The following is a 24,351-nucleotide window of genomic DNA, read 5'->3' as shown; positions in this document are numbered from 1 at the left end:
ATCCAAGAAGGTGGCACTGCCTTCTCAGGTTACAGCTTCCCTCAAGGATCCTGCTGATTGTAAGCAGGAGGTTACCATGAAGCACATTTACACACATTCCGGTACTATCGTTAGACCGGCTATGGCATCGGCCTGGGTGTGTAGTGCTGTCGCAGCATGGACAGATTCCTTATCTACGGAACTTGACACCCTAGATAAGGATACCATTCTAATGACCCTAGAGCATATCAAAGATGCTGCTTTATATACGAGGGATGCTCAAAGAGACATTTGTTTACTAAGCTCCAGAATAAATGCTATGTCTATTTTTGCTAGGCTACTCCTGTGGACCCGACAGTGGACGGGGGATGCCGACTCAAAGCGGCATAAGGAGTCGTTGCCTTACAAGGGGGAGGAGTTATTTGGAGAAGGCCTCTCGGACCTTGTCTCTACTGCTACGGCCGGTAAATCGAATTTCTTACCTTATGTCCCCCCGCAGCATACTAAAAAGGCACCTCATTATCAAATGCAGTCCTTTCGTTCCAATAAAAGCAAGAAGATACGGGGATCGTCCTTCCTTGCCAGAGGAAAAGGCAAGGGGAAAAAAGCTGCATGCAGCTAGTTCCCAGGAGCAGAAGTCCTCCCCTACATTTGCAAAGTCCACCGCATGACGCTGGGGCTTCCCGGGGGGAGTCAGCTCAAGTGGGGGCACGTCTACGATTTTTCAGCCAGGTCTGGGTTCACTCACAGGTGGATCCCTGGGCTATAGAGATTGTTTCTCAGGGATACAGGCTGGAATTCGAAGACGTGCCTCCTCGCCGGTTTTTCAAATCGGCTCTGCCAGCCTCCCCGTCAGAGAGGGAGTTAGTGTTGACTGCAATTCAAAAATTGTATCTTCAACAGGTGATAGTCAAAGTTCCTCTTCTCCAGCAAGGAAAGGGGTATTACTCAACCCTGTTTGTGGTCCCGAAACCGGACGGTTCGGTCAGGCCCATTTTGAATCTAAAATCCCTGAACTTGTACTTGAAAAAGTTCAAGTTCAAGATGGAATCGCTCAGAGCGGTCATCGCCAGCCTGGAGAGGGGGGGGGGGGGGGGGATTGGATGGTGTCCCTGGACATAAAGGATGCATACCTTCATGTTCTGATTTTCCCTCCTCACCAGGCGTTCCTGAGATTTGCAGTACAGGACTGTCATTACCAATTTCAGACGTTGCCGTTTGGGCTTTCCACAGCCCTGAGAATTTTCACCAAGGTAATGGCGGAAATGATGGTGCTCCTGCGCAAGCAGGGTGTCACAATTATCCCATACTTGGACGATCTCCTCATAAAGGCGAGATCTCAGGAGAAGTTGCTGGACAGCGTGTCGCTGTCGGTGAGGATGTTGCAGGGGCTTGGCTGGATTCTCAATATATCGAAGTCCCAGCTAGTCCCTACAACACGCCTGACCTTTCTGGGTCTGATTCTAGACACAGACCAGAAAAAGGTTTTTCTTCCGATGGAAAAGGCTCAGGAGCTCATAGCCCTGGTCAGGAACCTATTAAAGCTACAAAAGGTTTCAGTGCATCACTGCACGCGTGTCCTGGGGAAGATGGTGGCATCGTACCAGGCCATCCCCTTCGGAAGGTTCCATGCGAGGACCTTTCAATGGGATCTACTGGACAAATGGTCCGGGTCCCATTTACAAATGCATCAGAGGATCACCCTGTCTCCCAGAGCCAGGATATCTCTCCTGTGGTGGCTGCACAGTGCTTACCTCCTAGAAGGCCGCAGGTTCGGAATTCAGGACTGGATCCTGGTGACCACGGACGCAAGCCTCCGAGGTTGGGGAGCAGTCACACTGGGAAGAAATTTCCAAGGTCTCTGGTCGAATCTAGAGACTTGTCTCCACATCAGCGTCCTGGAGTTGAGGGCCATATACAACGCCCTACGCCAGGCGGAGGCATTGCGTCGGGACAAACCGGTTCTGATTCAGTCAGACAATGTCACAGCAGTGGCTCATGTAAACCGCCGAGGCGGCACAAGGAGCAGAGCGGCCATAGCAGAAGTGACCAGGATTCTTCGCTGGGCGGAAGGCCATGTAAGCGCCCTATCAGCTGTATTCATCCCGGGGGTGGACAACTGGGAAGTGGACTTCCTCAGCAGGCACGACCTGCATCTGGGAGAGTGGGGACTTCATCAAGAAGTCTTCGCACAGATCGTGGGTCGGTGGGGACTGCCTCAGATAGACATGATGGCGTCCCGTCTCAACAAAAAGCTAAAGCGGTATTGCGCCAGGTCAAGAGACCCTCAGATCGGTCTATGTGTTCCCTCCTCTACCTCTCATACCCAAGGTGTTGAGAATAATAAGACTAAGAAGAGTAAGAACAATCCTCATTGTTCCAGATTGGCCACAAAGGACTCGGTATCCGGATCTGCAAGAGTTGCTCACAGAAGATCCGTGGCCTCTTCCTTTAAGACAGGACCTGCTGCAGCAGGGGCCCTGTCTGTTCCAAGACTTACCGCGGCTGCGTTTGACGGCATGGCGGTTGAACGCCGGATCCTAGCGAAAAAAGGTATTCCGGAGGAGGTCATTCCTACCCTGATCAAGGCTAGGAAGGACGTTACATTGAAACATTATCACCGTATATGGCGAAAATATGTTTCTTGGTGTGAGGCCAGGACTGCTCCTACGGAGGAGTTCCATTTGGGTCGTCTGCTTCACTTCCTGCAAACAGGAGTGACTTTGGGCCTAAAATTAGGGTCGATAAAGGTCCAAATTTCGGCCTTATCCATTTTCTTTCAAAAGGAATTGGCTACTCTTCCTGAAGTACAGACATTCGTGAAGGGGGTGCTACATATTCAGCCTCCTTTTGTACCTCCGGTGGCGCTGTGGGATCTTAATGTGGTATTAAGTTTCCTCAAGTCACCTTGGTTTGAACCACTCACAACTGTGGAGTTGAAATATCTCACTTGGAAAGTGGCCATGTTGTTGGCCTTGGCTTCTGCGAGGCGTGTTTCGGAATTAGTGGCTTTGTCACATAAAAGCCCCTATCTGGTTTTCCACGTGGATAGGGCAGAATTGAGGCATCGTCCTCAATTTCTGCCTAAAGTGATCTCTTCTTTTCATATGAATCAACCTATTGTCGTGCCTGTGGCTACACGGGACTTGGATGATTCCGAGTCCCTTGATGTGGTCAGGGCTTTGAAGATTTATGTGGCCAGAACAGCGAGGGTTAGGAAAACTGAAGCGCTGTTTGTTCTGCATGCAGCCAACAAAGTTGGCGCGCCTGCTTCAAAGCAGACTATTGCTAGCTGGATCTGTAACACGATTCAGCAGGCGCATTCTACGGCAGGATTGCCATTGCCTAAATCGGTTAAGGCCCATTCCACTAGGAAGATGGGCTCGTCTTGGGCGGCTGCCCGAGGGATCTCGGCATTACAGATGTGCCGAGCAGCTACTTGGTCGGGGTCAAACACCTTTGCAAAGTTCTATAAATTTGATACCCTGGCTGAGGAGGACCTCCTGTTTGCTCAATCGGTGCTGCAGAGTCATCCGCACTCTCCCGCCTGTTTGGGAGCTTTGGTATAATCCCCATGGTCCTTGCGGAATCCCAGCATCCTCTAGGACGTTAGAGAAAATAAGATTTTTCACTTACCGGTAAATCTATTTCTCGTAGTTCGTAGAGGATGCTGGGCGCCCGTCCCAAGTGCGGACTTCTTCTGCAAGACTTGTATATAGTTATTGCTTACATAAGGGTTATGTTATAGTTTCATCGGTTTAGACCGAGACTATGTTGTTTGTTCATACTATTAACTGGGTAGTTATCACAAGTTATACGGTGTGATTGGTGTGGCTGGTATGAATCTTGCTCTGGGATTCCCAAACAGCCTTTCCTCGTACTGTCCATCTCCTCTGGGCACAGTTTCTCTAACTGGGGTCTGGAGGAGGGGCATAGAGGGAGGAGCCAGTGCACACCCAGAGTTGAAAGTCTTTCTTAAAGTGCCCATGCCTCCTGCGGAGCCAGTCTATTCCCCATGGTCCTTACGGAGTCCCAGCATCCTCTACGGACTACGAGAAATAGATTTACCGGTAAGGTAAAATCTTATTTAATTAATATATAACTTTTATTTCTAGTTATTTAAACATTGGATAACACCAATTACACAGGGACTATATGAATAACAATACAAATAGTACAATAAAATACATTTTACAAAGAAAAGGTTGTTGGCAAGAGGTGATTTAATGAAATCATACCTCCAATAGTCATATTGATTGTAAGATAGATCAATGTAAAAAAATATCAATATTTAATTACATCTAGATTCGAAAAAGCTTATATCACGAAAATATTTGTAAATATATTCCTTTTTGAATATAGCCAGTGTATAGTTGTCAAGTTCAAACCAATTGGTTCTTATTTCTGTACTGATAGATGTCAGCAGTCAGGTCAGGCAATTGAGACACAGCTGTAACATAAAAATTGCAACAAAGAAACACTTCCTTTGGCTAGACTCTGTAGCAACAATTGTATCAATTCATCAGGTACATGTGTGATGTTACTAATAAATCAAACACTCAGCAACACAATTGCATATTAAATAGATTGCAGAGAACACAAGCTGTCAATTTAAGCCAATAATACATTAAGTGAGCTTATACCGTTGATATAAAGCAAGTAGTAGTTTAGTAACGTGGAATTAACAGTATACAGAAATGTGTTCCCCTGATTAATAAATTAGAACAATAAGTTCTTTTACTCTCACCCAGGTAAGCTCATATGTGTTTATAGTAACAATAGCAGTGTTCCTTCTAGACTGTTTCAGCAGGGTGCTGCATCCTGCCCATTTTTGAAATGTGAAAAAGCACCCTGCCCTTATTCAGTGCACCCTGCAGGACCATAAATCGCCCCCTTGTATACAGAATGCAACAGTCAGAGTGCATGCTACAAAGTTTGTCGTATACTCCTTGCCCACCTCTGAAATTGGAACACAATTTCTATCCTTAGCCAACTGAATGGCAGAGGAGGCACTGTAAATAACACAGCACTCTGATAAAGAGGGAAAGAACAGGGTAAGCAGTGAGCATGTACTGCTTACAGTATTTCCCTAGTAGAACAGACTTATTTTTTTCCTATATATTTTAACCCATTGTTTAACTTTTCTGTTTTATAACACATACGGATTATAACTACTTCAGCACTGGAAAAGACATTTATAATTATCTACTTGTGTATATGCTACAGCCGGTCTTTCAAGAAGACTGGACATATACAGTATGTTGCTCAGTACAGATGTTCGGTGTCTTATATGTATGCATGGGTATATGATTTACTAAGGGCAAAATGTATGTACAAAAACTATAAACATGCGCTATGATTTGTGCGCAAAGCGTCACATCAAAAATGTACCCTTCAAAATAAAAATGTGCCCTCTTTAATGCTCAGAACCCTGCCCTAAAACAATCCTAGAGTGAACACTACAATAGGTATAAGATGTTTGATGAGATTAGTATAATATGTTACAAAATTAAACGGCTATGAATTCTCAGTATCTTAGGGTGAACTCTCCTAATATAATACAGATAACAGTTTCTTTCAACACTTCATAATTATATTTTAAATATAGAGTTTTATAGTAGATGTCTCATGCTGATTGCAATCATTATTATTCATGGTGACAAAAATAAGTGGAAGAAAAATAGAGAACTCTGTAAATTTCGGGGGTACTCCTTCTGCTGTTATTCCATGTGCTATATTTAGCAGTGAATGTATATTGTGAGAACGGGGTACCATCACACACACAGATAGCAGGAAGGAACATGGAATAACAGCAGAAGGGGTACTCCACAATTTACACAGAGATCTCTCTTTTTCTTCCTAATTGTATAGCCCCAAGGGATTGATTAGCCCACGGTAAATTACTATGGCTAATTGATTCTTTCCTTAATTTGCTAAAGCCCCCTACACACGGGGAAGATGTGTGCTGAGCGATCTAGCACAGACCACTCAGCACACATCTCTCCCACCGCTCAGCACTCGTGATGTGTGCTGAGCGCGAGGGGGACACACGCTCATTTCTCCCAGCTGTGAAATGAGTGATCTCACTAGATTTGGCATGCATGCATGCCAAATCTAGAGCACCCTACACACGCCGAGATCCGTGCTTAATTTCTAAGCAATCTAGTTAGATTGCTTAGAATTTAAGCACAGATCTCTCCGTGTGTACCCCCCTTTATAGTGAACTAATTACTTAGGATTAGAGATGTGCACCGGAAATTTTTCGGGTTTTGTGTTTTGGTTTTGGATTCGGGTCCGCTGCCGTGTTTTGGATTCGGACGCGTTTTTGGCAAAACCTCCCTGAAATTTTTTTGTCTGATTTGGGTGTGTTTTGGATTCGTGTTTTTTTTTTCAAAACCCCCTCAAAAACAGCTTAAATCATAGAATTTGGGGGTAATTTTGATCCTATAGTATTATTATCCTCAATAACCACAATTTCCACTCATTTCCAGTCTATTCTGAACACCTCACACTTCACAATACTATTTCTTTTTCATCCACTAGGGGTCACTGGAGTACTCTTGGGATATGGACGGCTTCCGCAGGAACAAGGCACTGAATATTTAAATTTAGAACTCTCCTCCCCTCCATATCCCAGAGTACCCCAGTGTTTTTTCTGTGCTCATAGTAGCAACAAGGCTTGTGTGGAGCTTTTACACACTTCTTTTGAATATTTTTCTTTTTGATTTTTTCTTTTCATTTTTACTTTTTTACAAACAGCACATCCCTTCCCAGTTTCTGTAAAAACGTGGGTCCGGGATAGTGCCGCTGCACGGAGGCAGCGCATGGCGTGTCGGTCCTCACAAAGAGCACCCTCACAGCCACACGCAGCTCCCTGACTGCTGCTACAGCTGTACGGAGCTTACAGATAGAAGCCCCATCACAGCCATCGCTACTGGAGTCAGGTATGCTGGGGGGACGGGGCGGTCAGCGCACGCTGCCGCCCCGCTGTGTGGGGAAAATGTAACATGCACCCGCCTCTCCTTACAGGCCGCCAGCCGCTCCGGCAACCGCTCCGATCAGCGCCGCGCTCCTCAGCCGCTCACACCCACCGCCCGCCGCTCACACCCACCGCCCGCCGCTCACACCCGCCGGCCGCCGCTGCAGGACCGCTCTCCACTACAGCGCTCCCCGGCTCCCTGCACCCGATCTCGGACTGCCGGATGCCCGCTCCCCGGTACCTCCCGCTCAGACAGCGGTACCCGGGCCACAGGGGAGGGAGCAGAAGGGGGGTGGGATGCATGACATTTAGCGGAGGGCTGCATAAGGGGGGTGACAGCATTAATGACATAGGCTGTTAAGCCTATATTAACGGGTTTGCTGCAATAGTTACAGGTTATAGGAATATACCCTGCACTGTAATCAGGACTGTAAGCATGGCATGGTGGCCATTTTAACCATGCTTCCTGTTTCTTCCTGTTGTGATTCCAGAACGTTCCTGTACTACATCTCTACTCCAGAAGGCGCAGGGGTGTTAGTGGGAATTTGGGATCAGATTTCATATAGTACTGGCCACGTGCACTGAACTTGGCCAGATATATATATATATATATATATATATATATATATATATATATATAGAGAGAGAGAGAGACACCTTAGTACTGTTTTACTGAGTCGTGCAAGTTGTCTGTCTTTGTGTATTGTATTATCTGTCTGCATAATGAGTAAGGCACCAGCTAAAACAAAAAAGCAGTTTCCCTGCCATGTCTGTAACAGTGTGTTACCGGATGGATCTACCACATGTACAGTATGTTTTGTGGATTCAGCTACGAATACAATTTCGGCTCCGGTTTCAAGGTTTCATCCCCGGACCCGCCATGGGCTATGCTAGCGGATGTCATGGCTGGATTGCAATCAGAATTGGCCGCCGCTCGACAGGAGCGGGAAGCGGCAAGATCTGAGTCTAGGGTGAGACCGCTAGAACTACCGGAGGGGTCTCAGCCTTGCCAAAGGTCCAAGTCCATTTTGGGTAGTAGGGATAAATTTAATTTGTCTTTTGATTTACCAGTTTCTGCTATGTTGCATTCTGACGATTCTATGCCAAACCTCATTGCGCAAGATGACGGTGAGGAGGGCGAAGTAGACCAGCAGTCAGATAGTGACGATTTTGACAGCCCGGGCATTGATAATCTTATCAGAGCGGTGCGTCAGTCTCTGAAGTTTACAGAAACTGAGGAGCCTCTCGCAAATGATGAAGTCGTCTTTGCTAAACGACAGAGATCTCCAATGTGTTTTCCTGTTTCGGAATCTCTTAATAAGATGTTACTAGAAACACAAAAGAATCCGGATAAACGTTTTTCTATACCACGCAGATTTAAGTCTAGTTACCCGTTTCCAGAGTCTGTGACCGCTACATGGGAGAATCCGCGATTGGTGGATTCGTCTGTGTCTAAACTTACAAAGAACTTAACCATACCAGTACCAACGGCTACTACGCTTAAAGACCCTTCAGACCGTAAATTAGAAGCTATGCTAAAGTCCATGTATATAGCAGCAGGGGTGTTGCTTAGACCTGGGTTGGTTGGCATTTGGGTAACTAAGGCCCTAATGGTATGGATAACAGAACTCAAGTCTGCCCTACGTGACGATCACCTTATACTTCTCGCTGATCAAATCTGGGAAGCTGCTGATTATCTATGTACAGCTTCTACTGACGTCTGTCAGCTCACTTCTCGCCTTTCATCGTCGCTAGTTACAGCATGACGAGCACTCTGGCTGCGCTCTTGGCAAGCGGAGGTGGAGGTCAAAAGAGGTATAGAGGCGTTACCTTATGGTGGCGAGAAGTTGTTTGGTCCTGAATTGGACAAATGGATTTCTGAGGCCACGGGAGGAAAGTCTGTTTTCTTACCATTGCCTCCAACGGTACCTAGACGGAAATACTCGGGCCCGGCGTTCAAATCCTTTCGGCTTCAGCCCTTTCGAGGCCGTGGTAGAGGACCAGCCACGCCCGGTAGACGAGGTCGAGGGCGTGGTTTCCAACAAACCAATGCCAGTCGTCAAGACGCTAAGGTCACCGACAAGCCAGTGGCATGACGGACTCCCAGCCCATCTTGGATCTCCAATTGTGGGAGCACGCCTTCAGACGTTCCATTTGGCGTGGTTCAAGACGTCCACAGATGGGTGGATCCGCAATTTAGTGTTAAAAGGTTAGAAAATAGAGTTTGACTGTCTCCCGCCACTGCAGTTTTTCAAGACAGGACTGCCTGTGTTGGACAAGAGAGCGGTTCTGCAAATTGCCATTCAGTCTCTGCTGGAGTCAGCAGTTTTGATTCCGGTCCCTGTACACCAACAAGGTCAGGGTTATTATTCCAGTCTGTTTGTGGTACCAAAGCCGGATGGCTCGGTCAGGCCAATATTGAACTTGAAGGGCCACAATCAGTACGTCACTTACTACAGATTCAAGATGGAATATCTGCGGTCAGTAATTGCAGGTTTAGAGCCACAGGAATTCATGATTGCGCTGGATCTCAAGGATGCGTACTTACACATTCCGATTTGGCCACCTCATCAGAGGTTCTTGCGGTTTGCAATACGGCAGAACCATTACCAGTTTCAGGCTCTACCGTTTGGCCTCTCGTCAGCGCCTCGGGTGTTCACGAAAGTGATGTCTGTGATGATAGCTCATCTCAGATCCCTGGGAGTGATAATAGTTCCGTACTTAGACGATCTGCTCATCAAAGCTCCGTCTCAACAGATGCTCCTCCAACATGCAGACAGCGCTACCAGATTTCTTATTAAAATACAAATTTATTTAATTTATTCTGTTCTCAATAAACTTTCATTAACCATTCTCATCTCTAGGGCTAATTTGCATGCATTTATAATATTGGTATTTAAAATAATGGCCTAATCAATAAACAATCATACCATAAAACTCTGTTCCCTATACCACTTAATACTCCCCTGCTGCACAGAGCCTCCAGCTGTAATCAATTACCTCACACTGTTTCACTTGAATATTGAGTGCAGCAGTTTAGTATTTAGTGCATTGATACAAAGAATACCAGCTCTGATTCAGATATAAAATGTCTCTATTCCATTCCTGATAGGAGTATATATTATACTAATACTTTTTGTAGCAAAAGAATCACTTGTTTCGAATCAGGTTGTATATTTGCGACTCTTTGCTTCCAACAGTTCATATGGAATGTAGATATTTAGACAGGTGTTTACTTTCTTTTGTAGAATCAATTTTGTTTTTGTGCACAACCCATATCAACAATTAATTTATTTAGTTGATTAAATGTGCATGCATATATGAGTTGATCTCAAAGCAGCAGAGTTAATATGATGTCTCAGCAGACATTTAAGTTTTAATTGATGTAAACTTTGCTCTGCAAATTGAAAGAATATTAATTATACAATCCTCTTATGAATCTGGAGTGTCTAAATATATAGCAATGTCTGAAGAAAGTTAAATTATATTTGTTTATGCTAAGCTGATTAAAATATGGCGATTAATTGATTACTGAGGAGGCTGTGAATATGAAATGTGGAGGTTAAGATGCCTCTGGATAATTACTAATCGCTGAGGATTTTACAAATGGATGATTGCAAAGGGAGGCTTGAAGCGCAGATAATGCGCGCAGGCGCACATGAGAGACTCCAGGGATAAAAGAAAGCAGAGCGGCTAATTTGAAACATCTGACTGAGGAAGCCGCCGATGCCGATAGGCAGAGAAACGCGTCTTTTATACTTGTGAAACCCGTGACCGCTGCGCAGCGAGACGGCTGCTGTGCTGGGAAGGAACCTGGGTCTCCGGATAAGGCTTTGGATAAAGGTATTTGGCACCAGAAGCCGGGAGCTTGGTAAAAAGAAACCCAGAAGTAATTGCGGTAAAGACAGGATTTTAACATGGCCATGTTTTAAATGTCTGCTGAGACATCATATTAACTCTGCTGCTTTGAGATCAACTCATATATGCATGCACATTTAATCAACTAAATCAATTAATTGTTGATATGGGTTGTGCACAAAACCTGGGATATGGAGGGGAGGAGAGTTCTAAATGTAACTATTCAGTGCCTTGTTCCTACGGAAGCCGTCCATATCCCAAGAGTACTCCAGTGCCCCCTATGGATTCAAAGAAAAGGATTTACCTGGTAAGTACCAAAATCCTATTTTTTAGTCCTAAAATTTGCACCGAGGTCGCTGGATGACTAAGCAAAGCGATCCAAGGGGGCGGCACAAACACCTGGCCCATCTAGGAGTGGCACTGCAGTGTCAGACAGGATGGCACTTCAAAAAATAGGCCCCAAACAGCACATGATGCAAAGAAAAGAGAAAGAGATGCACTGTGGTCGCTGGACGGCTAAGCTAAGCGACACAAACACCTCAATATCACAGGAATTATTTGTTCTAATCAATGGTATTATTGGTCCAAATCACTGGAAGAAAATGACAAAATCACTGGAATTATTCGTTCTAATCAATGATATTATTGGTCCAAATCACTGGAAGAAAATGGAATGGATGGATACTTGCAGTGACACAGAGCAGCAATATAAACACCTTGCCTGGCAAAATCATCACAATATATAGCCCCAGAGGCTATATATGTGATAAATACCCCTGCCAGAATCCATAAAAAAGCGGGAGAAAAGTCCTTGAAAAAGGGGCGGAGCTATCTCACTCAGCACACTGGCGCCATTTTCTCTTCACAGTGCAGCTGGAAGACAGCTCCCCAGGCTCTCCCCTGTAGTTTTCAGGCTCAAAGGGTTAAAAAGAGAGGGGGGGGCACTAAATTTAGGCGCAATATTGTTTATACAAGCAGCTATTGGGGGAAAAATCACTCAGTTATAGTGTTAATCCCTGCATTATATAGCGCTCTGGTGTGTGCTGGCATACTCTCTCTCTGTCTCCCCAAAGGACTTTGTGGGGTCCTGTCCTCAGTCAGAGCATTCCCTGTGTGTGTGCTGTGTGTCGGTACGGCTGTGTCGACATGTGGGATGAGGAAGGTTACGTGGAGGTGGAGCAGAGGCCGATAAATGTGATGTCGCCCCCTGTGGGGCCGACACCAGAGTGGATGGATAGGTGGAAGGTATTAACCGACAATGTCAACTCCTTACATAGAAGGCTGGATGACGTAAAACAGCTGTGGGACAGCCGGCTTCTCAGCCCGCGCCTGCCCAGGCGTCTCAAAGGCCATCAGGGGCTCAAAAAAGCGCCCGTTACCTCAGATGGCAGACACAGATGTCGACACGGAGTTTGACTCCAGTGTCGACGAGGTTGAGACATATACACAATCCACTAGGAACATCCGTTACATGATCTCGGCAATGAAAAATGTGTTACGCATTTCTGACATGAACCCAAGTACCACATAAAAGGGGTTTTATTTTTGGGGAGAAAAAGCAGCCAGTGTTTTGTTCCCCCATCAGATGAATGAATGAAGTGTGTAAAGTAGCGTGGGTTCCCCCGATAAGAAACTGGTAATTTCTAAAAAGTTACTGATGGCGTACCCTTTCCCGCCAGAGGATAGGTCACGTTGGGAGATATCCCTTAGGGTGGATAAGGCGCTCACACGTTTGTCAAAAAAGGTGGCACTGCTGTCTTAGGATACGGCCACCTTGAAGGAGCCTGCTGATAAAAAGCAGGAGGCTATCCTGAAGTCTGTATATACACACTCAGGTTATATACTGAGACCTGCAATTGCCTCAGCATAAATAGTGCTGCTGCAGCGTGGTCTGATACCCAGTCAGATAATATTAATACTCTAAGACAGGGATAATAGTTTGCTAACATAGAGCATATTAAAGACGTCGTCTTAGATATAAAGGATGCACAGAGGGATATTTGCCGGCTGGCATCCAGAATTAATGCAATGTCCATTCTGCCAGGAGGGTATTAGAAACCCGGCAGTGGACAGGTGATGCTGCCTATAAAAGGCACATGGAGATTCAGCATTATAAGGGTGAGGAATTGTTTGGGGATGGTCTCTGGGACCTCGTATCCACAGCAACAGCTGGGAAGAATTTTTTTTACCTCAGGTTTCCTCACAGCCTAAGAAAGCACTGTATTTTCAGGTACAGTCCTTTCGGCTTCAGAGAAGCAAGCGAGTCAAAGGCGCTTCCTTTCTGCACAGAGACAAGGGAAGAAGGAAAAAGCTGCACCAGCAGCCAGTTCCCAGGATCAAAAATCTTCCCCCGCTTCCTCTGAGTCCACCGCATGACGTTGGGGCTCCACAGGTGGATACAGGTGCGGTAGGGGCGCGTCTCGGGAACTTCAGGGACCAGTGGGCTTGCCCACAGGTGGATCCCTAGGTTCTGCAAATAGTATCACAGGGATACAGGCTGGAGTTCGAGGCGACTCCCCCTCGCCGTTACCTCACATCAGCCTTGCCTGCTGCCCTCGGAGAAAGGTAGTACTGGTGGCAATTCACAAGCTGTACTTCCAGCAGGTGAAATCAAGGTACCCCTCCTTCAACAAGGCCGGGGTTACTATTCCAAAATGTTGTGGTACCGAAACCAGACGGTTCGGTGAGACCCATTCTAAAATTGAAAGCCTTGAACACTTATATACGAAGGTTCAAGTTCAAAATGGAATCGCTCAGGGCGATTATTGCAAGCCTGGAGAATTTCATGGTATCACTGGACATCAAGGATGCTTACCTGCATGTCCCTATTTACCCTCTTCACCAGGAGTACCTCAAAATTGTGGTACAGGATTGTCATTACCAATTCCAGACGTTGCCGTTGGTCTGTCCCCGGCACCGAGGTATTTACCAAGGTAATGGCCGAAATAATTATCCCGTACTTGGACGATCTCCTTATAAAGGCGAGGTCCAGGGAGCAGTTGTTCGGCGGAGTAGCACTATCTCGGGAAGTGCTACAACAGCACGGCTGGATTCTGAATATTCCAAAGTCGCAGCTGGTTCCTACGACGCATCTACTGTTCCTGGGTATGGTTCTGGACACAGAACAGGATAAAAAGGGTTTCTCCCGGAGGAGAAGTCCAAGGAGTTGTCGTCTCTAGACAGAGACCTCCTAATACGTATACAGGTGTCGGTGCATCAATGCACGCGAGCCCTGGGAAGGATGGTAGCTTCTTACGAAGAAATTCCATTCGCCAGGTCCCATGCAAGGATTTTCCAGTGGGATCTGTTGGACAAGTGGTCCGGGTCGCATCTTCAGATGCATCGGCGGATAACCCTGTCTCCAGGCAGTCACACAGGGAAGAAACTTCCAAGACTATGGAAAAGTCAGGAGACTTCCCTACACATAAATATTCTGGAACTAAGGGCCATTTACAATGCCCTAAGTCAGGCTAGACCCCTGCTTCAACACCGGCCGGTGCTGATCCAGTCAGACAACATCACGGCGGTCGCTCATGTAAACCGACAGGGCGGCACAAGAAGCAGGATGGCGATGGCAGAAGCCACAAGGATTCTCCGATGGGCGGAAAATCATGTGTTAGCACTGTCAGCAGTGTTCATTCCCGGAGTGGACAACTGAGAAGCAGACTTTCTCAGAAGACACAACCTCCACCCGGGAGAGTGGAGACTTCATCCAGAAGTTTTCCAAATGATTGTACACCATTGGGAAAGGCCACAGGTGGACATGATGGCGTCCCGCCTCAACAAAAAGCTACAAAGATATTGCGCCAGGTCAAGGGACCCTCAGGCGATAGCTGTGGACGCTCTGGTAACACCGTGGGTGTACCAGTCGGTGTATGTGTTCCCTTCTCTGCCTCTCTTACCCAGGGTAATGAGAATAATAAGAAGGAGAGGAGTAAGAACTATACTCATTGTTCCGGGTTGGCCAAGAAGAGCTTGGTAACCAGAACTCCAAGAAATGATCTCAGAGGACCCATGGCCTCTGCCGCTCAGACAGGACCTGCTGCAGCAGGGGGCCTGTCTGTTCCAAGACGTACCGCGGCTGCGTTTGACGGCATGGCAGTTGAACGCCGGATCGTAAAGGAAAAGGGCATTCCGGAGGAAGTTATCCCTACGCTATTTAAAGCTAGGAAAGAAGTGAACGCAAACCATTATCACCGCATATGGTGGAAATATGTTGCGTGCTGTGAGGCCAGGAAGGCCCCAAAGGAGAAATTTTAGCTAGGTCGATTTCTGCACTTCCTACAGTCAGAGGTGACTATGGGCCTAAAATTGGGTTCCATGAAGGTCCAGATTTCGGCTCTATCGATTTTCTTCCAAAATAGAACTGGCTTCACTGCCTGAAGTTCGGATTTTTGTTAAGGGAGTGCTGCATAGTCATCCCCCGTTTGTGCCTCAAGTGGCACCGTGGGATCTCAACGTGGTGTTGGATTTCCTGAAGTCGCATTGGGTTGAGCCACTTAAATCCGTGGAGCTACAATACCTCACGTGGAAAGTGGTCATGCTGTGGGCCGTGGCGTCGGCCAGGCGTGTATCAGAATTGGCGGCTTTGTCATACAAAAGCCCTTATCTGTATTTTATATGGATAAGGCGGAATTGAGGACTCGTTCCCAATTCCTTCCTAAGGTGGTATCAGTTTTTCATGTGAACCAACCAACCTATTGTGGTGCCTGCGGCTACTCGGGACTTGGAGGATTCCAAGTTACTGGACGTAGTCAGGTCCCTGAAAAGTATATGTTTCCAGGACGGCTGGAGTCAGGAAAACTGACTCTCTATTTATCCTGTATGCACCCAACAAGCTGGGTGCTCCTGCTGCTAAGCAGACTATTGCTCGCTGGATCTGTAGTACGATTCAACTTGCACATGCTGCGGCTGGACTACCGCACCCTAAATCTGTAAAAGCCCATTCCACGAGGAAAGTGGGCTCTTCTTGGGCGGCTGCCCGAGGGGTCTCGGCTTTACAACTTTGCCGAGCTGTTACTTGGTCGAGTTCAAACATTTTTGCAACGGTCTACAAGTTTGATACCCTGGCTGAGGAGGACCTAGAGTTTGCTCATTCGGTGCTGCAGAGTCATCCGCACTCTCCCGCCCGTTTGGGAGCTTTGGTATAATCCCCATGGTCCTTACGGAGTCCCAGCATCCACTTAGGACGTCAGAGAAAATAAGATTTTACTCACCGGTAAATCTATTTCTCGTAGTCCGTAGTGGATGCTGGGCGCCCATCCTAAGTGCGGATTGTCTGCAATACTTGTTTATATTTATTGCCTAACTAAAGGGTTATTGTTGAGCCATCTGTTGAGAGGCTCAGTTATATTTCATACTGTTAACTGGGTATAGTATCACGAGTTATACGGTGTGATTGGTGTGGCTGGTATGAGTCTTACCCGGGATTCAAAATCCTTCCTATTTGTGTCAGCTCTTCCGGGCACAGTATCCTAACTGAGGTCTGGAGGAGGGTCTTAGTGGGAGGAGCCAGTGCACACCAGGTAGTCCTTAAGCTTTCTTTAGTTGTGCCCAGTCTCCTGCAGAGCCGCTATTCCCCATGGTCCTTACGGAGTCCCAGCATCCACTACGGACTACGAGAAATAGATTTACCTGTGAGTAAAATCTTATTATTGTATATATCAGTACAGAGCGGTGTATCTGTGACCATGTATCCTGACAAGCAGCATAGAAGCTATAGAAAAGTATATATATTATTGTATATATCAGTACAGAGCAGTGTAACTGTGACCCATGTGTCCTGACAAGCAGTATAGAAGCTATAGAAAGTATATATATTACTGTATATCAGTACAGAGTGGTGTAACTGTGACCCATGTGTCCTGACAAGCAGTATAGAAGCTATAGAAAAGTATATATAATATTACTGTATATCAGTACAGAGCAGTGTAACTGTGACCCATGTGTCCTGACAAGCAGTATAGAAGCTATAGAAAAGTATATATAACATTACTGTATATCAGTACAGAGCGGTGTAACTGTGACCCATGTGTCCTGACAAGCAGTATAGAAGCTATAGAAAAGTATATATATTATTGTATATATCAGTACAGAGCAGTGTAACTGTGACCCATGTGTCCTGACAAGCAGTATAGAAGCTATAGAAAATAAGAAAAGTATATATATTATTGTATATATCAGTACAGAGCGGTGTAACTGTGACCCATGTGTCCTGACAAGCAGTATAGAAGCTATAGAAAAGTGTATATATTATTGTATATATCAGTACAGAGCGGTGTAACTGTGACCCATGTGTCCTGACAAGCAGTATAGAAGCTATAGAAAATAAGAAAAGTATATATATTATTGTATATATCAGTACAGAGTGGTGTAACTGTGACCCATGTGTCCTGACAAGCAGTATAGAAGCTATAGAAAATAAGAAAAGTATATATATTATTGTATATATCAGTACAGAGCAGTGTAACTGTGACCCATGTGTCCTGACAAGCAGTATAGAAGCTATAGAAAATAAGAAAAGTATATATATTATTGTATATATCAGTACAGAGCAGTGTAACTGTGACCCATGTGTCCTGACAAGCAGTATAGAAGCTATAGAAAATAAGAAAAGTATATATATTATTGTATATATCAGTACAGAGCGGTGTAACTGTGACCCATGTGTCCTGACAAGCAGTATAGAAGCTATAGAAAATAAGAAAAGTATATATATTATTGTATATATCAGTACAGAGCAGTGTAACTGTGACCCATGTGTCCTGACAAGCAGTATAGAAGCTATAGAAAATAAGAAAAGTATATATATTATTGTATATATCAGTACAGAGCAGTGTAACTGTGACCCATGTGTCCTGACAAGCAGTATAGAAGCTATAGAAAAGTATATATATTATTGTATATATCAGTACAGAGCAGTGTAACTGTGACCCATGTGTCCTGACAAGCAGTATAGAAGCTATAGAAAATAAGAAAAGTATATATATTATTGTATATATCAGTACAGAGCGGTGTAACTGTGACCCATGTGTCCTGACAAGCAGTATAGAAGCTATAGAAAAGTATATATAATATTACTGTATATCAGTACAGAGCAGTGTAACTGTGACCCATGTGTCCTGACAAGCAGTATAGAAGCTATAGAAAAGTATATATAACATTACTGTATATCAGTACAGAGCAGTGTAACTGTGACCCATGTGTCCTGACAAGCAGTATAGAAGCTATAGAAAATAAGAAAAGTATATATATTATTGTATATATCAGTACAGAGCGGTGTAACTGTGACCCATGTGTGTCCTGACAAGCAGTATAGAAGCTATAGAAAAGTATATACTGGTGGTCCCCAGTCCCCACAATGCAGCACACTGATCAGATATTTGCAGCACACTGAGCACAGATATGGAGCGTTTTCAGGCAGAGAACATAGATATTTGCAGCACACTGAGCACAGATTATTTGCAGCACACTGAGCACAGATATTTGCAGCACACTGAGCACAGATTACGGAGCTTTTCAGGGAGAGAACGCAGCCACGTCCTCTCCGTTCAATCTCCAAAGAACGAGTGAAAATGGCGGCGACGCGCGGCTCCTTATATAGAATACGAATCTCGCGAGAATCCGACAGCGGGATGATGACATTCGGGCGCGTTTTGGTTCACCGAGCAAGGCGGGAAGTTCCGAGGCTGCCTCGGAACCGTGTAAAATAGGTGAAGTTCGGGGGGGTTCGGATCCCGAGGAACCGAACCCACTCATCTCTATTTAGGATTAGTATAGCAAATTAGGAGGCATATTTTAATAGGAAAGTCACATGGTGCTGCTAAATTACTAAGGGGGTAATTCAGAGTAGATCGTAGATGTTCTAAATTTAGCACATCTACGATCAGTTACTCTGACATGCGGGGGAGGTCCGCACTGGTACAAAAGCATCGCACGGCGGCGATGCTTTTGTACCTGACAAGTAGCTTCCTGCCAGCGCAGCTCCTATGCGCTGGCAGAGAGCTACTGGCCGCGTCCCAGATCGCAGCGGCTGCGTGGGACATAACGGCAACGGTCCGGACAAACCTCCATTGTGCCACGCCAACGGCGTTCTAACGCTGTTGCCACGGCCCCCCCCTTGCCCTGCACCGCCTCTGCCTGTCAATCAGGCAGAGGCGATTGCAGGCCAGATATGCTCATAGCATCTCACTGGGCTCCCGGGGTGCGCACACGCAGTGCGGCCGCTGCGCATGCGCACTTCACAAAAAGATTCAGACTGCGATCGCTGCCGCTGCTACAATCCAGTCTGAATTAGCCCCTAAGTCTGTGGCATGCCAAACAGGGCTATTTGACCCAATTTGAGGATAGGTGTATGTGGACACATCTGTGGAGTTTTTGTATTTACCTTCATGCACTGCTAAGTGGCTGCTGTGGATAATTGAGGCAGTTGCAGAGGGTCGCATAATCCTCTTTGGGGGACAGAGACCACCTCTGCGCCAGGTAGTTCTCCAGGCCCCAGAGCCTCCACCACCATTGGGCAGCCAGTTGCTCCATCCCATGCTCTGCAAAGTCCTAATTTCTCTCCCTTCTGGCTGGTCTTGGGTTCCAGCAGGGTGAATGCTGTGTGGGTCGATGACAGGTGGTGTATTATTGATGGGCAGGGGGAAACATCCAAGTTTGCCAGATGTCGATTGTAAAAACTTTTCAGCTCACACAGATTGCTGCTCACCATTGCTTTCTGACCTTTAAGTGACACATTAATATTACATACATTGTTTATTCTTGGTAGGAAAGCCAGTTGATGAAGGTGAGAGTGAAAAATGCTGGAAAAAGCAAGAAACCACATCATGTGGCTGTACATGTCATTCAAAGATTACAGATACCGGCGTCACATCCACTTCTACCTCCAACGATAACGTCTGGTCATCATCTAGTGGTCTGTTGACAGACAAACATGGTAAGAGCATGGAACTGAGCTGTTTCCAGAGTACTTGTACTTTCACAAAAAGTCATGATTTTCTAATGTTATAGGTGCATTATTTAATGTGTGTGTGTATATGTATGTATGTATGTATATATATATGTATATATATATATATATATAAAATATACACATTTACATACGATTTGCCGACTGAGTGGATGCCGGCTGTCAATATCCTGACAGTGGCATCCCGTCCTCCTGAATTCTGGCAGCGGACAGAGCGCTAAGAGTGTCCTTGTTGGCTCGGTGGGTCGCTGCGCTTGCTACAGGATCTAGTTCATGGTGTCGTTGGTACTTACGAGTGGGAATAGCCCTGTTGCGCAGGTATTGTTGGCTGTCGGAATTTCTACGTTGGTATCCTGAACAAAAGGATCCCGACAGCTACCATGTTAACCGCGACCCATGTCTGTCTGTCCCTCTCTCTCGCTCTCTCTCTCTCATACTGTGCCTGACGACGGGGGTTGTGCCCCAAAACGTAGGTTTCTAATAAAGGATTTTCATTGAAGTTGAATACAAGTCTGGTGAGTGCTGTATCATTACCTCTTCTACAATTAGCTTATATAAGCTTGAGACTGCAAACCAGCAAGTAATCCCACTTACCGTAGGAGTGCCGGGCGTTTGGAAATAGTGTGTGTGTATGTATGTGTGTATATATATATATATATATATATATATATATATATATATATATATATATATATATATATATATATGTGTATATATATAATATTTTGATTATTTTGAAAATATTTTTTTCCTTATCGAAGCTTCACAACAATTACACAAAAAGAATAATACATAAGCATGAGTCCATGACAACGTAGAATTTTTAAGGAAAAAACTTACAAAATCATTGTACTGCTATATACATGTATTGGAGAAAACCTGAAACCGAACCAAATAATATGCATAGTTTGAAAGGAAGTTGTGGGGTCCCTGGAGAAAAGTGAGAGTCTCATACCACACAGAGGCCAATTCAGTTGTTATGCCCTTTCCCACTGGGCATCTACAGTATACTAATGGGCGTCTATCAGAGCTATTCAATTGTTGATCCAATCAGACGTCCATTAGCATATTCTGCGGCTGACATCTCTGGGTGCACGGCCCCTGGGTTTTCGGTGCTTTGGGTCACCCAAACTATGGACTCTTAACACATTTATTTCGCAACTCCAGAGGGTGCAAGAAAAATATGTGCCACGGGTAATGGGCATCTATCGGAGAAACAATTGAATAACTCAGATGGATGCCCTTTCCTTTGGAAGGCCAGCAGGTGGTCTGCACCACAATTGAATCCGCTCCATTGTGTTAAGAATTCATTAAAAGTACAGCCTATTTAGTAGAAATATGAAGAACCTCAATGATACTCTCCCAAGTGGCTAAAATCATTCTGGTGCGAGTGTCTTTTTGTAGAGATGCCTCTAACCAATCCATATGGAAAATAAATAAAGAGTTTAAAAATTTCAAGGGGTGGTGCGGAACTCTGAATCCAGAGGTGTAAAATTAGTTTTCTCTGACGTCCTAAGTGGATGCTGGGACTCCGTAAGGACCATGGGGAATAGCGGCTCCGCAGGAGACTGGGCACAACTAAAAGAAAGCTTTAGACTACTGGTGTGCACTGGCTCCTCCCACTATGATCCTCCTCCAGACTTCAGTTAGAATCTTGTGCCCGGCTGAGCTGGATGCACACTAGGGGCTCTCCTGAGCTCCTAGAAAGAAAGTATATTTTAGGTTTTTTTATTTTACAGTGAGATCTGCTGGCAACAGACTCACTGCAGCGAGGGACTAAGGGGAGAAGAAGCGAACCTACCTAACTGGTGGTAGTTTGGGCTTCTTAGGCTACTGGACACCATTAGCTCCAGAGGGATCGACCGCAGGACCCGACCTTGGTGTTCGTTCCCGGAGCCGCGCCGCCGGCCCCCTTACAGAGCCAGAAGCAAGAAGTGTTCCGGAAAATCGGCGGCAGAAGACTTCTGTCTTCAACAAGGTAGCGCACAGCACTGCAGCTGTGCGCCATTGCTCCTCATGCACACCTCACACTCCGGTCACTGATGGGTGCAGGGCGCTGGGGGGGGGGGCGCCCTGAGGGCAATATAAGACACCTTGGTTGGCAAATCTACACCATATATAGTCAGGAAGGCTATATAGGTGTAAAAATACCCCTGCCAGAATTCCAGAAAAAGCGGGAGAAGTCCGCCGGAAAAGGGGCGGGGCCATCTCCCTCAGCACACTGGCGCCATTTTTCCCTCACAGCTCCGCTGGAAGGACGCTCCCTGGCTCTCCCCTGCAGTGTCAAGCTACATAAGGGTAAAAAAGAGAGGTGGGGGCACTAAATTTAGGCGCAGTATATATAATATAAGCAGCTATAAGGGAAAAACACTCATTTATAGTGGGATCCCTGTGTTATATAGCGCTCTGGTGTGTGCTGGCATACTCTCTCTCTGTCTCCCCAAAGGGCTTTGTGGGGTCCTGTCCTCTGTCAGAGCATTCCCTGTGTGTATGCGGTGTGTCGGTACGACTGTGTCGACATGTTTGATGAGGAGGCTTATGTGGAGGCGGAGCAGATGCCGATAAATGTGATGTCACCCCCTGCGGGGTCGACACCTGAGTGGATGGGGCTGTGGAAGGAATTACGCGACAGTGTCGACTCCTTGCATAAAAGGTTTGACGACATACCAAATGTGGGACAGCCGGCTTCTCAGCCTGTGCCTGCCCAGGCGTCTCAAAAGCCATCAGGGGCTCTAAAACGCCCGCTACCTCAGATGGCAGACACAGATGTCGACACGGATACTGACTCCAGTGTCGACGACGATGAGACTAATGTAACTTCCAGTAGGGCCACACGTTACATGATTGAGGCAATGAAAAATGTGTTGCACATTTCTGATGTTACCCCCGGTACCACAAAAAAGGGTATGATGTTTGGAGAGAAAAAACTACCAGTAGCTTTTCCTCCATCTGAAGAGTTAAATGAAGTGTGTGAAGAAGCGTGGGCTTCCCCTGATAAGAAACTGGTAATTTCTAAGAGGTTACTAATGGCGTACCCTTTCCCGCCAGAGGATAGGTCACGTTGGGAAACATCCCCTAGGGTGGATAAAGCGCTCACACGCTTGTCAAAGAAGGTGGCACTACCGTCTCCGGATACGGCCGCCCTAAAGGAATCTGCTGATAGAAAGCAGGAGGCTATCCTGAAGTCTATATATACACACACAGGTGTTATACTGAGACCAGCTATTGCTTCAGCATGGATGTGCAGTGCTGCAGCTGCGTGGTCAGATTCCCTGTCGGAAAGTATTGATACCCTAGACAGGGACACTATATTGCTAACCGTAGAGCATATTAAAGACGCACTTTTATACATGAGGGATGCACAGAGGGATATTTGCCGGCTGGCATCTAAAATAAGTGCAATGTCCATTTCTGCCAGGAGAGGGTTATGGACTCTGCAGTGGACAGGAGATGCAGATTCTAAAAGGCACATGGAAGTTCTGCCTTATAAGGGTGAGGAGTTGTTCGGGGATGGTCTCTCGGACCTAGTTTCCACAGCAACAGCTGGGAAGTCTACATTTTTACCCCATGTTCCCTCACAGCCAAAGAAAGCTCCGTATTATCAGGTACAGTCCTTTCGGCCCAATAGGGGCAAGCGGGTTAGGGGCGCGTCCTTTCTGCCCAGAGGCAGAGGTAGAGGGAAAAAGCTGCAGCATACAGCCAGTTCCCAGGAGCAAAAGTCCTCCCCCGCTTCCTCTAAGTCCACAGCATGACGCTGGGGCTCCACAGGCGGAGCCAGGTACGGTGGGGGCCCGTCTCAAATATTTCAGCAATCAGTGGGCTCGCTCACGGGTGGATCCCTGGATCTTTCAAGTAGTATCTCAGGGGTACAAGCTGGAATTCGAGACGTCTCCCCCCCCCGCCGTTTCCTCAAATCTGCCTTACCAACCACTCCCTCAGGCAGGGAGGCAGTGTTACAGGCAATTCACAAGCTGTATTCCCAACAGGTGATAGTAAAGGTGCCCCTACTTCAACAAGGACGGGGTTACTATTCCACAATGTTTGTGGTACCGAAACCGAACGGTTCGGTGAGACCCATTTTAAATTTGAAATCCTTGAACACATATAAAAAAAATTCAAGTTCAAGATGGAATCGCTCAGGGCGGTTATTGCAAGCCTGGACGAGGGGGATTACATGGTATCACTGGACATCAAGGATGCTTACCTGCATGTCCCCATTTACCATCCTCACCAGGAGTACCTCAGATTTGTGGTACAGGATTGTCATTACCAATTCCAGACGTTGCCGTTCGGTCTATCCACGGCTCCGAGGGTCTTTACCAAGGTAATGGCCGAAATGATGATACTCCTTCGAAAGAAGGGAGTTTTAATTATCCCGTACTTGGACGATCTCCTGATAAAGGCGAGGTCCAGGGAGCAGTTGTTGGTCGGGGTAGCACTATCTCGGGAGGTGCTACAACAGCACGGCTGGATTCTAAATATTCCAAAGTCACAGCTGGTCCCTACGACACGTCTACTGTTCCTGGGGATGGTTCTGGACACAGAACAGAAAAAAGTGTTTCTC

General features: G+C 46.1%; 1 protein-coding gene across 5 annotated transcripts in view; it reads left to right on the top strand.

Annotated features, from left to right (window-relative positions):
- Positions 1-24,351, top strand: part of BRIP1 (BRCA1 interacting helicase 1) — a 660,079-nt gene that overhangs the window by 59,046 nt on the left and 576,682 nt on the right. For all 5 annotated transcript variants that reach the window (XM_063954025.1, XM_063954024.1, XM_063954027.1 and 2 more), the window contains exon 4: positions 19,587-19,754. In XM_063954025.1, coding sequence (XP_063810095.1) covers positions 19,587-19,754 — 168 coding nt within the window. The remainder of the gene's footprint in view (positions 1-19,586; positions 19,755-24,351) is intronic.

The sequence above is a fragment of the Pseudophryne corroboree genome, chromosome 2 (assembly GCF_028390025.1).
Source record: "Pseudophryne corroboree isolate aPseCor3 chromosome 2, aPseCor3.hap2, whole genome shotgun sequence".
Lineage (NCBI taxonomy): Eukaryota > Metazoa > Chordata > Amphibia > Anura > Myobatrachidae > Pseudophryne > Pseudophryne corroboree.
Note: the sequence above shows the minus strand (reverse complement) of the source record. Positions and strands in the feature narration are given on the sequence as shown.